General features: G+C 44.6%; 1 protein-coding gene across 4 annotated transcripts in view; it reads right to left on the reverse strand.

Annotated features, from left to right (window-relative positions):
• Nucleotides 1–15,142, reverse strand: part of LOC110527459 (nck-associated protein 5) — a 176,654-nt gene that overhangs the window by 144,393 nt on the left and 17,119 nt on the right. For all 4 annotated transcript variants that reach the window (XR_016497109.1, XR_016497110.1, XM_036982868.2 and 1 more), the window contains exon 2: nt 11,104–11,212. Coding sequence is in view for 2 of the 4 variants with exons in the window: in XM_036982868.2 (XP_036838763.2) it covers nt 11,104–11,166 (63 nt within the window). In the remaining 2 variants the exon portion in view is untranslated. The remainder of the gene's footprint in view (nt 1–11,103; nt 11,213–15,142) is intronic.

Here is a 15,142-nt window from a genome sequence, read left to right on the forward strand (position 1 = left end):
TCAAAAGGAAGAGAGTTGAGTTCCACCTCCAGGTCCCAGTCCTCTAGGTATTATAGTGAGTGGAAGATGACATTACAGCTCACACTAAAGATTACAAACATGTCACATCAGGTGCCTGGGCAAGCCACTTGGAGTAGAGTGTAGTTACCCCCAGACACTGATCTTGAGTCAGTTTTGCATTTCCCCCACAAATGGTTAAGGTTAGGATCGGAGGAGGTGAAAACTGATCCTACTAGATATATACTTAGGGGAAACTTCACCCCGGAGCCAAGCCTCTTAGAGGCAATTATGACAGAATGTCCCTGCAGTTGTTGAGCAGGTTAGGGTGCGCTCTGTTGGAATTGTAAATCAAAGGGGCCTGTCGTGTCCGTAAATCCAATCTAGGTGACTAATCGTTTTCTCATCAAGTGTTGATGACGCATAATGAATCACACATCGTCTACATTTCGTCGGATTTGCATCGCAGCTTTAGTCACCTTTCAGTTATGTAATCAATTGCATAAACTACTTCAACTTTGACAATTCAGTTTCCAACAATAAGCTTCAAGTAAATTAATTGAAAGTAATATTGGTAGTACCTCAACAGGACGAGACACCTGTATACTGATTTTACAATACAATTGTACGATGATGCCAAAATACATGCACATTTTTTCTACTCCTATTGCTCAATAACCAATATAGAACTTTTGTTGTAAAAAAATATCCTATATTGTTCAATGACCAACCTAACTTTTTTTTTTTCTTTACACTACAGGCCAAACCAGTAAGGTATGTCGACAGACATGACGCTGTTTCCCCATTCACACCCTAATAGCTTTCACAATATTCTGTACTCAAACAATGGCCCCTCAAATTCTTCTCCGATGTCTACCACATCAGTTAAAACCAAAATCATTCTAACAATTTAATATAAACAGTATCTGTCAAACTAAACCAAACGAAGACTGGTTTCTTCAGTGTTTTCAAGTGGCTTTTGCATTTATTTACTCAGTAGTCGGGCTAATGTCGGAAAATGTAAATATTTCCTGGACTGAGGGGAAATTATTTATGGAAAGTAGATCCTTCCAGAACTTGCGCCATGCACCAAGCCAGGGTGTATTTAAACAGTAGTCTTCTTGTAAAATATGAAACCCCTCTAGGGATTTGTGGAAAGGGAATTACCTCACTGTGTTCTTCAGAAATGTATACATTTTTAAACATAGATTTAAAAAGATCAGTGCATGCTCAGCCGGGCAACTTCCTGCATGCAGAAATCAACAAAAACTAAATTCATATCTGACAATTTGAGCCCTCCCTTGAGGCATACACATTGGATGGAGGCTAATCGTGGCAATCTTGACAGATTGATGTTGTTGTCGATTTCTGAGCAGGAAGTTGCCCTGCTGTGCATGATGATGTCATATCCCTGACTATACCTTTAAATCTTCTACGATCAATAAATCAATCAGGCTATCCACCAATAAGCGAGTCCATCCAAATCTCCAGATGGGGTGTGGTGAATGAATCCCGAACATTGGGGGCTGAGAGAGTTAACAGACCACAGACTACAGGTCATAACTTGGTTTGGAGACTGATAAGGATGTGATCACACCCATTCACCCTCACAACCACCCAGCCGGTCTCCCTCTCTGTTGCCCTTCCCTAGTTCAGTGTTCCTGGGCAGGGCAGTCTGGCCTCCCTCGATCCCTGTTAGTCCCAGCTGCATGTTGAAAGGGTGGGCATCCCCTCTTCCCCTCACTGACAGATGCAGTGTGGAGGCCCCTCCACCCTTCACCACTCCCCCAAGGCCCAGGCTCTAATCCGTCACATTCAATCCTGTTAGCTGCCCCTCTGCCAATCTCTGCCTCATTCACTCCCAGGCCCCTGAACCACACTCTGCCAATAAGCCCTGATCTTGGATCAGTGATCCACAGTTCCACACACCATAATAATGATAAACCCCCAAAGACATCAGCACTGCCAGTTCAATGTGGGCGTGGTTAACAGCTACGGACAAAACACATGCAGCAATGTCGACTGCCAGGATGGACCACTTCCTAGTAGCACATTGATTATCTGCACGTTTGGCTTTTAACACGGGGAACCACAGGAAGAGGATTCACACGTTTCTGAACTATTGTTTCTACCAGTTAGTTGACTGGGGTAGTTCATTGTTTTACGTTGCACTGAGATTTTGAAACAAAATGCCCTTAGATGTATAATTACCAGTCACTCTATTTCTATTTCTATCCTATTGCCGTGTCACCATCATTGGGCACAATTGGGCCTGAATCTGAAGTCATTGATTATGGTAGAGCAGTTTCTTTCAGCCTGTGGTTAAACCTAAAGATAGTTGAGTCCCTCGGGCCTTTAAAACAAATAGCTGTGAACTGCTATCCTGTTCCCTGGAATCTTGGCTCTTTCAGGAAGAGTGACACAGAGAATGGATATTATTATGTGTGTGTGTGTGTGTGTGTGTGTGTGTGTGTGTGTGTGTGTGTGTGTGTGTGTGTGTGTGTGGGTGTGTGTGTGTGTGCGTGTGTGTTCGTGTGTGCGCGCGTCCGTGCATGTGTGTGTGTCTGCATGGTGTTGTGTGCACCAATGTTTGAATATGCACATGGCCACGGAAACCACTTTCATCTAGGGCATGATGGGTAAAGAAGAGAAATTCCCCTAATTGGAGGCCCTCTTGACTCAACAGGGCAACAAAGGGACATCTTATAGGATGGGGGGAAAACTGATGTTCAATTACACACGTTGGGCTCTTGGCTCTTTTTTTCCTCGGTACTGTAGCTTCGAAGCTACCGAGGAGAGGACAAACTCAGTGTCCTCTTTACGAAGATGTAACTTCTCTTCTCCAATGGCCCAAATTCCAACCAACTCTAGTGGTTGACCTAAAGAGACTGAGGCCTATTTTGTCCCTTTGAATGCTTCTCGTCTTTGATTTCGCCAACTTAATAACCGATAGCCTCATGGATGGTTAAATAAGAGGTTTGACAGCGACAGAACGCTACATTTAGTGGAGAAATAGTGGTTTTCAGGATCATTACTGAAGCATGTGTAACACAGATAACTTACGACACAGGGACTTCAGCAAACATCAGAACACAGCAGCAGGAGAGAGAGAGAGGGGGAGAGAGAAAGAGAAAGAGAGGGAAAGAGAGAGAGAGAGAGGGGGGAGAGAGAGGGGAGAGAAAGAAAGAGAGAGAGAGAGAGGGGGGAGAGAGAGAGGAGAGAAAGAGAGGGAAAGAGAGAGAGGGGGGGAGAGAGAAAGAGAAAGAGAGGGAAAGAGAGAGAGGGGGAGAGAGAAAGAGAAAGAGAGGGAAAGAGAGAGAGAGGGGGGGAGAGAGAAAGAGAAAGAGAGGGAAAGAGAGAGAGGGGGGAGAGAGAAAGAGAAAGAGAGGGAAAGAGAGAGAGAGAGAGAGGGGGAGAGAGAGAGAGGAGAGAAAGAAAGAGAGAGAGAGAGGGGGGGAGAGAGAGGAGAGAAAGAGAGGGAAAGAGAGAGAGGGGGGAGAGAGAAAGAGAAAGAGAGGGAAAGAGAGAGAGGGGGGAGAGAGGGGGGGAGAGAGAGAGGAGAGAAAGAGAGAGAAAGAGCGAGAGAGAGAGGGGGGGAGAGAGAAAGAGAAAGAGAGGGAAAGAGAGAGAGGGGGGAGAAAGAGAAAGAGAGGGAAAGAGAGAGAGAGAGAGGGGGGGGAGAGAGAGAGGAGAGAAAGAGAGAGAAAGCGCGAGAGAGAGAGGGGGGAGAGAGAAAGAGTAAGAGAGGGAAAGAGAGAGAGGGGGGGGAAAGAGAAAGAGAGGGAAAGAGAGAGAGAGAGAGAGAGAGAGAGGAGGGGGAGATGAGAGAGAGAGAGAGAGAGAGAGAGAGGGAGGGAGGGCGAGAGGAGAAAAAGAAAGAAAGAAAAAGAGAGAGTTCTCCTGCCTAGCAGAACATAAACAGGTCAACTGAAATGTTTTCCTCATCATCTACCAGAGCGAGCGCAAAAACATGACTGTTACGGCTCATGGATTGCTAGCCTATTTATTAGAGATCATTTACCAGAAACGCAAGCAACAAATAGCAGGCCAGGGTTCTCCACAAACCTACAGTATACAGTCACATGTGGCTCTTACAATTAGTTAAAGTGGAATGCTTTAGTGAAGAGCAATGCCACTCATTTATTTCTCTACAGTAACTGTATCCACATGTCCTCTTTGTATGGGCTAATCAACTTCGTGAGATTTAGTATGATGCCTCAAACGCCCAACAAGGTACCGTTCCCTAGAACGATTTCATTATACCATGTTTTCCCAGACATGTTGTGATTCAGAAATATAATCTAATATGTGTATTAAATACCTGATATATGTTATACAGAATGTGATTAACAAGTCCATATGGAATTCATAATTGCAGGAAATAAAACCAGAGGAAAGTTTCATTATGTCTCAGGGGCTAGACGAATCTCATTAAGGTCGGAAAACTAGACGAGTGGCCAGTAGCACCATCAAAACGACCTCGGTAGGGATTAAACCGGTTTTATGAGCAAACAGGAGGCCGAGTGCCCGACTTCTCTTACCCACAGGATAAGGTGATTATGGGGGATACCACTTGGTTGGAACTCAGCTCTGGGGAATCGTGATCCAACATCCAAGGCTGTAATCATTTGTCTCTAGCCCCATGAGAGCCAACTCCACCAAGGCAGTTCCCATGAGACTAGAGGTTGGGGGTAAACTTATTTAAAACCCTTTAGCTCTCAGCCAGAGTAAGAGCCAGAGTGGCCCCGCGTTCTGCCTTGTTCCCACACCACACAGATACTCCTGTGGGCCGTGCCAGGTATGAGCGGTATGTCCCTGCCACTAAGAGAGGTTTTCATGGAGAAAGAGGCTGGGAGGTTGGGGCACCCCTTCCGGGAGAAGTTCATTTTAAACACACACGGGGGGAGAGAAGTGAACCCTTGATCCCTTCTCTCCATCATGACTATTTGGCACATGTCATAGTAACCCTAAGCCACCTTCAAAACAGTGTGTGGACTGTGGAGACATCCCCTTTAGAGTTATACACGCTGTTATACCATAGTCTAGCGTGAGAACTGGCCTCTGATTTCGTCACTGGATTTCTACACTGGTTGGAACTCTCAGTTACACACAGTCGTTTAAGCCATAAGATGTGATATCAAACTTCCCCATTGGACTGCATAGTAATATAGTAATGTAAGAGCCCAATCCCCTTAACCAGCATGTCTACCCCAGTACACAGTAGTTGCTACCCAGCTCCATGATTTATGTATATGTCTCTACTTGGCATTGTGGTACCTGACTGTAATATGGCTATGGTGAAAAAACAGGCTTTACCAACCAGACTCCATGCTGGCTTATCTTCCAATTCATTTGCACTTAAATGACGCATAATCCAAACTAATTTGTCTGTTTTGGAGATATGCTCCCATTTCGGGCTTGTTTCATTGCTCTGTCTCCAGCCAATGTGGAGTAGGTCTATGAAACAACACGTAGACTCTGGATAACAACAATGGAACAAAAACGAGCACATCAAATATATTATATGAGGAAAGGCTACCCAGAACCAGGAGCCTGACAGCTACCCAGAAACCAGGCGTGGGTTCGGATAGTATTTGTGACCTTTCAAATACGTCATCTGCGCTTGACTGAGCTTGCCTGTTGCACATGGAGCCAATGGAATAGTACCAAAAGTGCAAGGTGCAAACCCTGCTCAAATGGCACTCCGGAATGGCTCAATCAAACATTCAAAGGAAACAAATACTACGTGAACCCAGCTCTGCCCAGAAACACAACACAGACAAACAGTAAAGTACTCCCACATGCTGTTCATTCAGCAACAATTCACAGCTAACCAGTGAGCGTTTAATCAGTAACGTGAAACACTTGACTATTAACCCTCCAGGTGGAGTGTTTTCAATTTTCTTTTTTTTTTGTCAATTATCTCTAAGCATGAACGCACAGCTGCACGGATAACATGCAATATTGGAAGGAAGTAGGGGAGAGGTTGCAGAAAGAACAGTATTCTGAGCTGCTTACTCACGTTAGGGTGTGTTGATGCGTTTGACCTTATGATGTATTGTGTTGTTTTCATGTCTGTTGATTTATAAACACACCCATTCTTCTCTTGATACCTCCCGATACATCATCGTACGGCATGCGCCGGATGTCACAGATGGAAAGACAGTTGCAAAATGCTGATACATTTCCCGAAATTCCCAGTTTGCATCCCAACTGGGCTTTCTGCAAGACTGGGAATCTTGAAAAAGTTACTAGAATTCGGCAACTCAAATAGACAAAAACCTGTAGAATTTCACAAATGGAAACCCACCCCATAGCTTTGAAGGGCCAGTCTGCAGTTCAAACAACAATAACAAAGCAGTCACACTAACCTCATGAGGCAGGTACATTTATAAGTTATTTCAAATGGATGTACCAATCGCAGATTGCCCGTTTAATAATTGTAGGTCTGGCCTCATCCATGGTGCATGCATGGCTAACATGTACTAACATGTACTAACATGTACTATGAGAAGTGACAGGGCATGAGGACTCTGATGGGGCTGTGGGCAGGCAGAGGCAGCAGACACAGAAGGGCATCATTCAGATACAATATACTGCATCACTGCATAATTGCATGACTAAGAGCAGTCTCATCTGCAGCAGGCAGACTTTTAACTGATAAAAATACATATACCCAGAGAATCCACCCAGCAACACAGATCTCTTATGTAATGTAAGGCAGAGAGTGCCCTAGTTAGGCTACAGCTCGCCCCACGCCCTTCCTTTAGAGACATGGGGTTATTAAATGGTTAAACCCAAATGACTTCCTGTATAATAAAGTCTATTGGAGTCAATTGGATCAATAAAGCCGGATATCTTCTTTCATATGTACAGTAGGTACTATTCCACTGGACAGTAGTGAATCTTAATACCAGCAGATTAAATTAACCAACACTATCCTCCAACTACATGTTGCTTATGAACAGAAATGCAGAATATGTCATTTGTAATATTGGAAAGATTCAGACTATACCTTGCAAACAGCTTTTTACCCAGAATGGTCCATGTTTCTATTGGCTATTTCCCCAAACACAAGCTTCATTGTGGAGGAAACATGTCGAGTCACTACCGTCTCTCAATATACTGTATCCTATAAAACACCCAGAACAGAGATGGATGCCTCTTTTTGTGAGCCAGGGGGTCATGTAATCCATCCAGTGAAGAACAGATGAGGTAAATATTTAGCCACAGCTGCTCTGTAGACAGGTGACATGAGGTGACATGTGGTGTTTTGACTCTAGAAGGTTTTGAAATGGTAGATGTGTGTGTCTTGTGCAGGAACCCCAAGGTAAATGCTTTAGGCGTATACATATCTCAATCAACAGTGAGCAAAACAAGAAGTGCTTCAATGGAACTTGTAACTAAATCTCATTTCACCAAATGGAAACCTTTAGAAGTGTTAGTATCTTAACAAAACCTTATTGGTAACAGCAAAAATACCAACGGCAAACATGTCAACAAACATTGTCAAAGTACTTTGTACATCCCAACAAAGGGACCCGATAAAGAGAATGCTTTCAAATCTACTGGCGGACAATGTGTTGGACAATTACACAAAATGCCTGTATTCATAGATACCCAGTGTCTAACCGGTGACCAGATACAGGTACGTTCGGATTCGAGCTGGAAACTGGAACAAGAATGCTGGGCCTGTCGCCAGACGGAATGTCAGAAATGGCCTTTCTTGTTTTCGCAGATGCCTGGGAAAATAAATGTATCGGGAAGCTCATATCCTCTCAGGAAAGGGAGTGTTTACAGGCTTTAGTGATTTTCTCTGCCAGGGCCACGAGGGCTCTGGAACCCTGGCTGGGATCCTCCACATCCCTCCTCACCAGGGCAGGCCAGAGCCAGACATGTCCCACCATAGTGCCCCCGTCCCTGGGTAACGACTCAGCCTGCTGGCCCCATTCCGCCACTAGCTCCACGTTAGCCCTCTACTAATGCTACAGGGCTCCTTCTGCTCCTCTCCTAAGGGCAACAGAACAACATTCTGCCCCTATATACTCCGGCTGGTATAAGAACTGTCGGTAACACTTTCTATGTCACCAATATCTATAATGCATTACAAACCCTCACAATGAGTCATGATGCAGCAACAATTTTGAGATGCACACACATAATAACTCATAATGCTCTGTAGACAACATATGTTAGTGTTACGGGAAATGTCTGGGAACTAGCACGGTAGATGACGCGATTGTGCCTATAAGTCTACAAGTCTAATAGTCATAATGTGATTCATGTGTCCACTATAAAACAGCCGCATCTAGCTCAAGCTGTCCCTTGAGAGAGAAAGAGACAGCGCATGCATGACTAAATGACCAGACAAATATTGTTGCATGGTACAGCGTATGGTTAATATGGCCCAGTATCCGCCTAGACAGTGAACCAGGCCAACACGTGTCTAATGAAAGCAATAAACACCATATCACCAAATCTTCAAACGGTAATTGCACCGCCTGCTATCACATAGGGTGCCATAAACAAGGCGCAATAATCAGGCACGTGATGATGTCCTTCTGAAGTGCTTTGAGGGTATGATCATATCATGGTGAAGGGAAAGGGAACCACTTTTCAGTATAATTTCATGACCACCATTTAATCAACATCTTAGATGGGAATTAGAGACTTTTTGATTTCGTTCTCTTCTGAAAATGACTTGAAACCGATCATTTCTGCGTCACGTAATTCTGATACACATAAACCTCATTCCCACTAGGGAGGGTGTCCAATCAAAAATGCATATTTTGACCAATGGGTAAATTGCGTAGATACTCCTCTGAGAACACCAATGGTCCAACCCTCACGTCTCTATCGTAATCCGTTCAAAGTTATTGGAGTTTTTACCCTTGTAGGATGGCCAAGATTAAGGGTAACTAAATCAATGGAGGCCAGAGAATAGAAGTGCCGAAAAAATCTGCAAAATAGCAGTACGTCAGCTAGGCGGGATGCCGTTCGAGAATGTAATTCAGCTCGTGTCATGAACCAACTCTGCAGAAGGTACCACCACAACATGTTGCTGTGAGAAACGACACCGCTCTGACAACAGAGTTTGCTGCGTATTGTTCGGACGTGTCCGACATTTTTGAATATAACGTTAATGATATATTAAAGGAAGACCCCGCTGAATGATTCAGAACATGAAGAATATCCTGGTCGAATGTATTTTGTTTTATAACATAAAGAAGTGAAATTTCAGAGGGCAGAGTGGGTGGACACCCTACACTAGGTCTAAACCAAGCCAAGCTAGGGCAGGTTGTACTCTGCTGGCCTGGTTAAACATCCACCATGGTTGCTGGAACCATGCTGGAAAGAACAATGTGAAAACAACAAAAAAAGGCCTTAATCGAGACCCACCTCCACAGACAGACGTGCTTGTACTTGACATTCCAAAGGAGCACTTAATACCGGGTTCACCTTGAGTTAACCCTGACAAAAACAAGTTTCCACTCTCCAGTCTTGTGTGTCGCTCGAGACACCGGGGGACAGATAAGCCTGTCAATCACGTCGACACAAACACAGCCAGAGGAGGCTGCTTTTTCTCAAACCGTCTGACAGGGTATGTTTAGTGTATCAGATCTGGCTTCAAAGCCAAATAGTAGCTGTTTTGTTTTAAATACTTTAGCTGCACTTGATTGAGTTAACCTCAATGGGACCAATGGAGTAGTCCCAAAAGTGCAACTGCAAATCCCGACCATCTGGCACTCTGAACGCAGGTCTGGTTTGTACTTTTCTCTGACCTGTGTGAGCTGTAGTGAAGGAGAGAGAAAGAGACAGGTGCACAGAGAGAGACGGAGACACAGAGAGAAATGGAGACACAAAGAGAGATGGAGATAGAGAGAGAGACGGAGACACAGAGAGACCGAGACACAGAGGGATTCAGAGATATATAAAGGGACATAGCGAGAAAGAGACACAGAGAGAGAGACAGACACAGAGAGAGATGGAAACAGAGAGAGACAGATACACAGAGAGAGAGACAGATAAACAGAGAGGGATGGAGACAGAGAGTGACATAGGGAGAAAAAGACACAGAGAGAGATGTAAACAGAGAGAGACAGATACACAGAGAGGGATGGAGACACAGAGAGTGACAGAGACAGAGAGAGACAGAGAGAGACAGGGACACAGAGAGGGATGGAGACACAGAGAGTGACAGAGACAGAGACACAGAGAGACAGATACACAGCGACGGATGGAGACAGAGAGTGACAGAGACAGAGAGAGACAGAGACACAGAAAGAGACATAGAGAGAGGGAGACAGAGAGAGACAGAGACAGAGAGAGACAGAGACACATAAAGGGAGAGAGAGAGACACAGACAGAGAGAGACAGAGAGAGACAGGGACACAGAGAGGGATGGAGACACAGAGAGTGACAGAGACAGAGAGAGACAGAGACACAGAGAGACAGATACACAGCGACGGATGGAGACAGAGAGTGACAGAGACAGAGAGAGACAGAGACACAGAAAGAGACATAGAGAGAGGGAGACAGAGAGAGACAGAGACAGAGAGAGACAGAGACACATACAGGGAGAGAGAGAGACACAGACAGAGAGAGACACAGAGAGAGACAGAGATCTGTACCCCCGCACATTGATTCAGTACGGGTACCCCCTGTATATAGCCTCGTTATTGCTTTTTATTGTGTTATATATATACTGTATATACAATATATATTATTATTTATTTTTTAAACTTTTGTTTATTTAGTAAACATTTATATTTAGTAAAACTATTTCTTGAACTGCATTGTTGGTTAAGGCCTTGTAAGTAAGCATTTCACAGTAAGGTCATCATCTGTTGTATTCGACGCATGTGACAAATAACATTTGATTTGATTTGATTTGATTTGACACAGAGCGAGCCAGAGAGAGAAAGTGAGACAGAGACATAGAGAGAGAGAGACATAGAGAGAGTGCGAGAGTGAGACAGAGAGAGAGAGAGAGAGAGAGAGAGAGAGAGAGAGAGAGAGAGAGAGAATGAGACAGACAGACAGAGAGAGACAGAGACACAGAGAGAGACAGACACAGAGGGAGAGGAGCTTTCCACTTTGACTTACCACCAAGCTGCTGTCCAGCGACAGTCTCTTTAGCTGCTCCCTCCTCTCCAGGTGTCTGTTCATGGTCCTCCTCTTCCACTGCAGCCCGCTGCCACGGCCCTGGGAGCCACTGTGGGAGGGGAGGAGTGGGGAGAAGAGAGGAGAAGCCAAATATCACTCTTTTGTACAGGAGAGACATTACCCTTGGTCCTCCCAGTTGGCTGCTGGGTACATCAGTAGTGAGGCTGTAGTACGTTAGTAGAGCTCAGAGTCCATGTTATATTTTGTGTCTTTGTAGCTGAGAAGGCGGCACCGCCACGCTCCCTCTCTCTCTCCTTCTCCCTCTACCTCACCCTTTCTATCTCTCCCTCCTCTTTCCTGGCTGCCCGCCCTATCTCTCGCTTTTTCCTTACCGCTTCTCTCGCTCTGTTATTGTTGTGCTGCCCGCCTGCTCGCTCTGCTAACCTGATAGCAACCGGAAGTGTTGGAGAGAGGGAGAGGGAGAACCTCACTCCACTGATCATCCCTGAGTTGATATGTTTTCTGTCCCCCTCCCTCCCTTCTCCTACTCCATGTTTTCATAGGCTTCTCCAAACAGAGCTGGGAACCAGCGCGACCGGGCCAATGGAGGCTAAGGGAGAAGATAAACACTTCACTTCACGCATACTACTCCTCTACAAAGAGCAGGCTCTGTGCCTCCGCTCAGCCCTGCCACAGAGTAAGCACACAACCTCCTCATCAGTGAAGCGCCCAGGTCAAAGGTCGCGTAGTGACCGCCAAGGGTTAGGGACGTTCTGTCATGACCGCTGTATAGTATGTAATGTATGGATTCTGAGTGTGTGTGTGTGTGTGTGTGTGTGTGTGTGTGTGTGTGTAATTACATTATGTTACGTATTCTAGGAGCCACTTCAAAAGAGAAAATCTCTCTTCTGATTCAACAGCAACTTACACTTGAGTCTGTAAATTGCTTTGGGTACTGAATACAATTCATCTCTTTTAATGCTGAATTATTCCAGGTTTACTTGCCAGACTGTCTTCTAACCACATCCCCCTGGTCCCAAGGCCCTCTGTCTCTGGCGTGTCCGTTCCACCCTGTCTGAGACTTCAATGGTTTGACTACACTTGTCAGTCAGTATACTACTGACGTCAAAATGCTACGCTACATCCACTGTCAATCTCCCATATCCAAAAGTTTCGGTCAATCTACTGCTAATATCCAGGCAGCATTTCACACCCACACAAAAATTGTTCATCTCAAACCCAATTGACTACTCACTGCTCTTACCCCAGCACCGGTGAAACTGGTTGAGATTACATCATTACACCCAGAAACTGGTTGAAATGACGTCATTATGATGACATGTCTCCCAGTCTTGCCGGGTTGGTCAGCCCATTTTTGCTGTTCTACATCTAAATGTGGAAGGAAGGGGCTTGATCAACGACAGGACAGGACGTCATGCAGGCTTACTCTGGTTATGCCACCAGCACAAACGGTTCCTGTTCTTCTTCGTTTCTCCCTGATGATCTTACATTCAGTAGTTTTGATGTCAATCAAATCTGGGTTCAAATACTATTTGAAATGATTTCAAATACTTTAGCTGGATTCCATTGAGCTTGCCTGGAGCAACAGAACCAATAGAATTGTCACAAAACTACAAAACCTGCCCCATCTGGCAGGCCAAAACAAATGTCCAAAGTAGCTGAAATGATTCAAATAGTACTTGAACCCTGGTCTGATTCCTTTGTGTGCCAGGACATTACGTTCAGCTGTAATTCTCATTCCATGTTAAGATTACATTTCAGTTAGTGCCTTCTCTCTAAAGACTGGACTGGATGTAAAGCCCCCACGCTTCCTGCGGACGCCCAGATAGGGATTGTGGGTAATCAAGAGCAAATGATTCAAATGGATTAACGTTTGAACTTGACTGCCCTGACTCGAAAAACACAATAGATTAACCAGTCAAATGCAATGACACCATTTCGCTTGAAGGGAGGGGAGGGGAGTCCGGAAATGAGAACCAGAGAATATGTTTACGCTGATCGGTGAGAGCCTCTGATGGAGCCGTGCAGCTTATGCCCAGTCTTCGTTGGAATGAATGGGGGGCATATCACGCTCGGCAAAAGTTACGGTTGAGGTGTAGCAGTTCAGTAAGGTTGTATAGAAACAGGTGGTCGATAGGAGGCCGTGAAGCTGAGCCAAACACATTTGGAGTCAGATATGAGAATGGGAAAGGTAGGGAAACGCGATAACGTACAATGACAAAACCTAATGGTTGAATAAAGCAACTGACTCTCGGGTCTTGGATAAGCAGCTTCTGACATGGTCAAGTTCGGAGAAATATGTGCTACTGGCCAAAAGCAAAGGAGAGAAAAACGCACGAGGCAGGACGTCCATCTGTAGGCCAGTGTCCTACATCACCAGCCGAACGGTGAAAAGTGTCTATGTAAATGCGCCACGTGATATTTTACAAAGACGTCAGATTCAAACGTCCATGGTAAGGTCAATGAAAAGGCCAAGTGGTTGGAAATGTCCCCAATGGAGCTCAGGGATATTATTTCATACAATTACATTACCAAGGGTCGTGGGTTTGATTCCCGCTAGGGCCACCCATATGTATTAGTAGGCATGCAAGACTGTAAGTCGCTTTGGATAAAAGGGTCTGCTAAATGGCATATATTATCATTAAGTTTATTATTATTATAATTGTATGTAACAGAGGTGGTTCAGTGAACATACACTTGTGTGATGAGTAACCTTTTTGGTGTAATTGGCACATTTGGGATAGTCCTGAAGAATTGGTTATAGACTTTAGCTCAGAGGGCTAACACTGTCCTGAGACCTGGGTTTGATACCCAGTCTATCCCATATGCTGTAGAAGCCGATGGAGTCTCACCAGTCTGTTTATTGGCCAAGGGAACTCAGCAGCATAAATAGGTCATAGAATACTAGGAAAAGATTACGTCGGTGATGATCTCTGGCCCACGCGATCATCATAAAATACAATCCCACAGGGACCTCCCTATCCTCATCTCCCGATCTCCTCATACACCACAGCCCCTCCTTTCTCTAAATGATTTACACCAAACCCAATTACCACTTTGTAAAACCAGTCTTCTGTTGGGGGCGGCACAGAGACAACAAAGAGAGACACACGTCTACGGCCATATTACGCGCTCGTCCCAGCCGGTAAGACAGTAAGTCAGCCAGCCAGCAAGTCAGCCGGGTGGAATGGATGCAATCAAAGGTCCACGGACAATCCTGACATCTGGGAGTCTTTGTGTACACCCCTAATTAGATGCCAGGGTGGAGGTGGAGGCGGCTCTGAGGGTTATGGAGGGGGGAAACCACTCTTTTTAACATCTGCTGAGGGAGAAACTAGGAGGGGGGGGGGTGCTTTTGGGGTTGCACAGGGGTGGACTAGAGAGGTGAGAGGCTGGCTGAGGATAATGAGAAAAGAAAATAGCATTATGATCACTTATATACAATTGTAATAAGGTATACATCACTTAAATGACATATGCACTGCGATAGGTTATTGTTCTGTGGATGCACTGATCCATCAACAGATGTAGGATCTTAATCTAATCATTATTTTGTTGCTGAGAATTTTCCTTCACAGCAGGAAATGCAAACTTGTAATGTATTCAATGGTTTTTTTTAAAAAAGGGCTTCCAGAGTTTACAATTTCCACTTGAAAAATGTCAGACTTGATTTGCCCTAACGAAAAATGTATCAACCCTTACACAAAATGTCCATAAATTATAATCTACATAATAATTCCGGTTGCGGCATTATCCTGCTGTAGCAACCTGGCTCAAATTAAGATCCTTCATCTGTATGGTGTTCTGCTGTTGAATATCAGAAAAGTATAGACATTGTCTAGGTATGTTATTCATTCAGGTTCTATTTGATGGTGAATTTGGGCTATCCTAAGTATCAGCTGACGAAATGAAACTCATGTTTTAATTCACATACACTACTGTTCAAAAGTTTGGGTTCACTTAGAAATGTCCTTGTTTTTGAAAGAAAAGCAATTTTTTGTCCATTAAAATAACTTCA

This window comes from Oncorhynchus mykiss, chromosome 7 (genome assembly GCF_057628025.1).
Source record: "Oncorhynchus mykiss isolate SJ-2025 chromosome 7, ASM5762802v1, whole genome shotgun sequence".
NCBI lineage: Eukaryota > Metazoa > Chordata > Actinopteri > Salmoniformes > Salmonidae > Oncorhynchus > Oncorhynchus mykiss.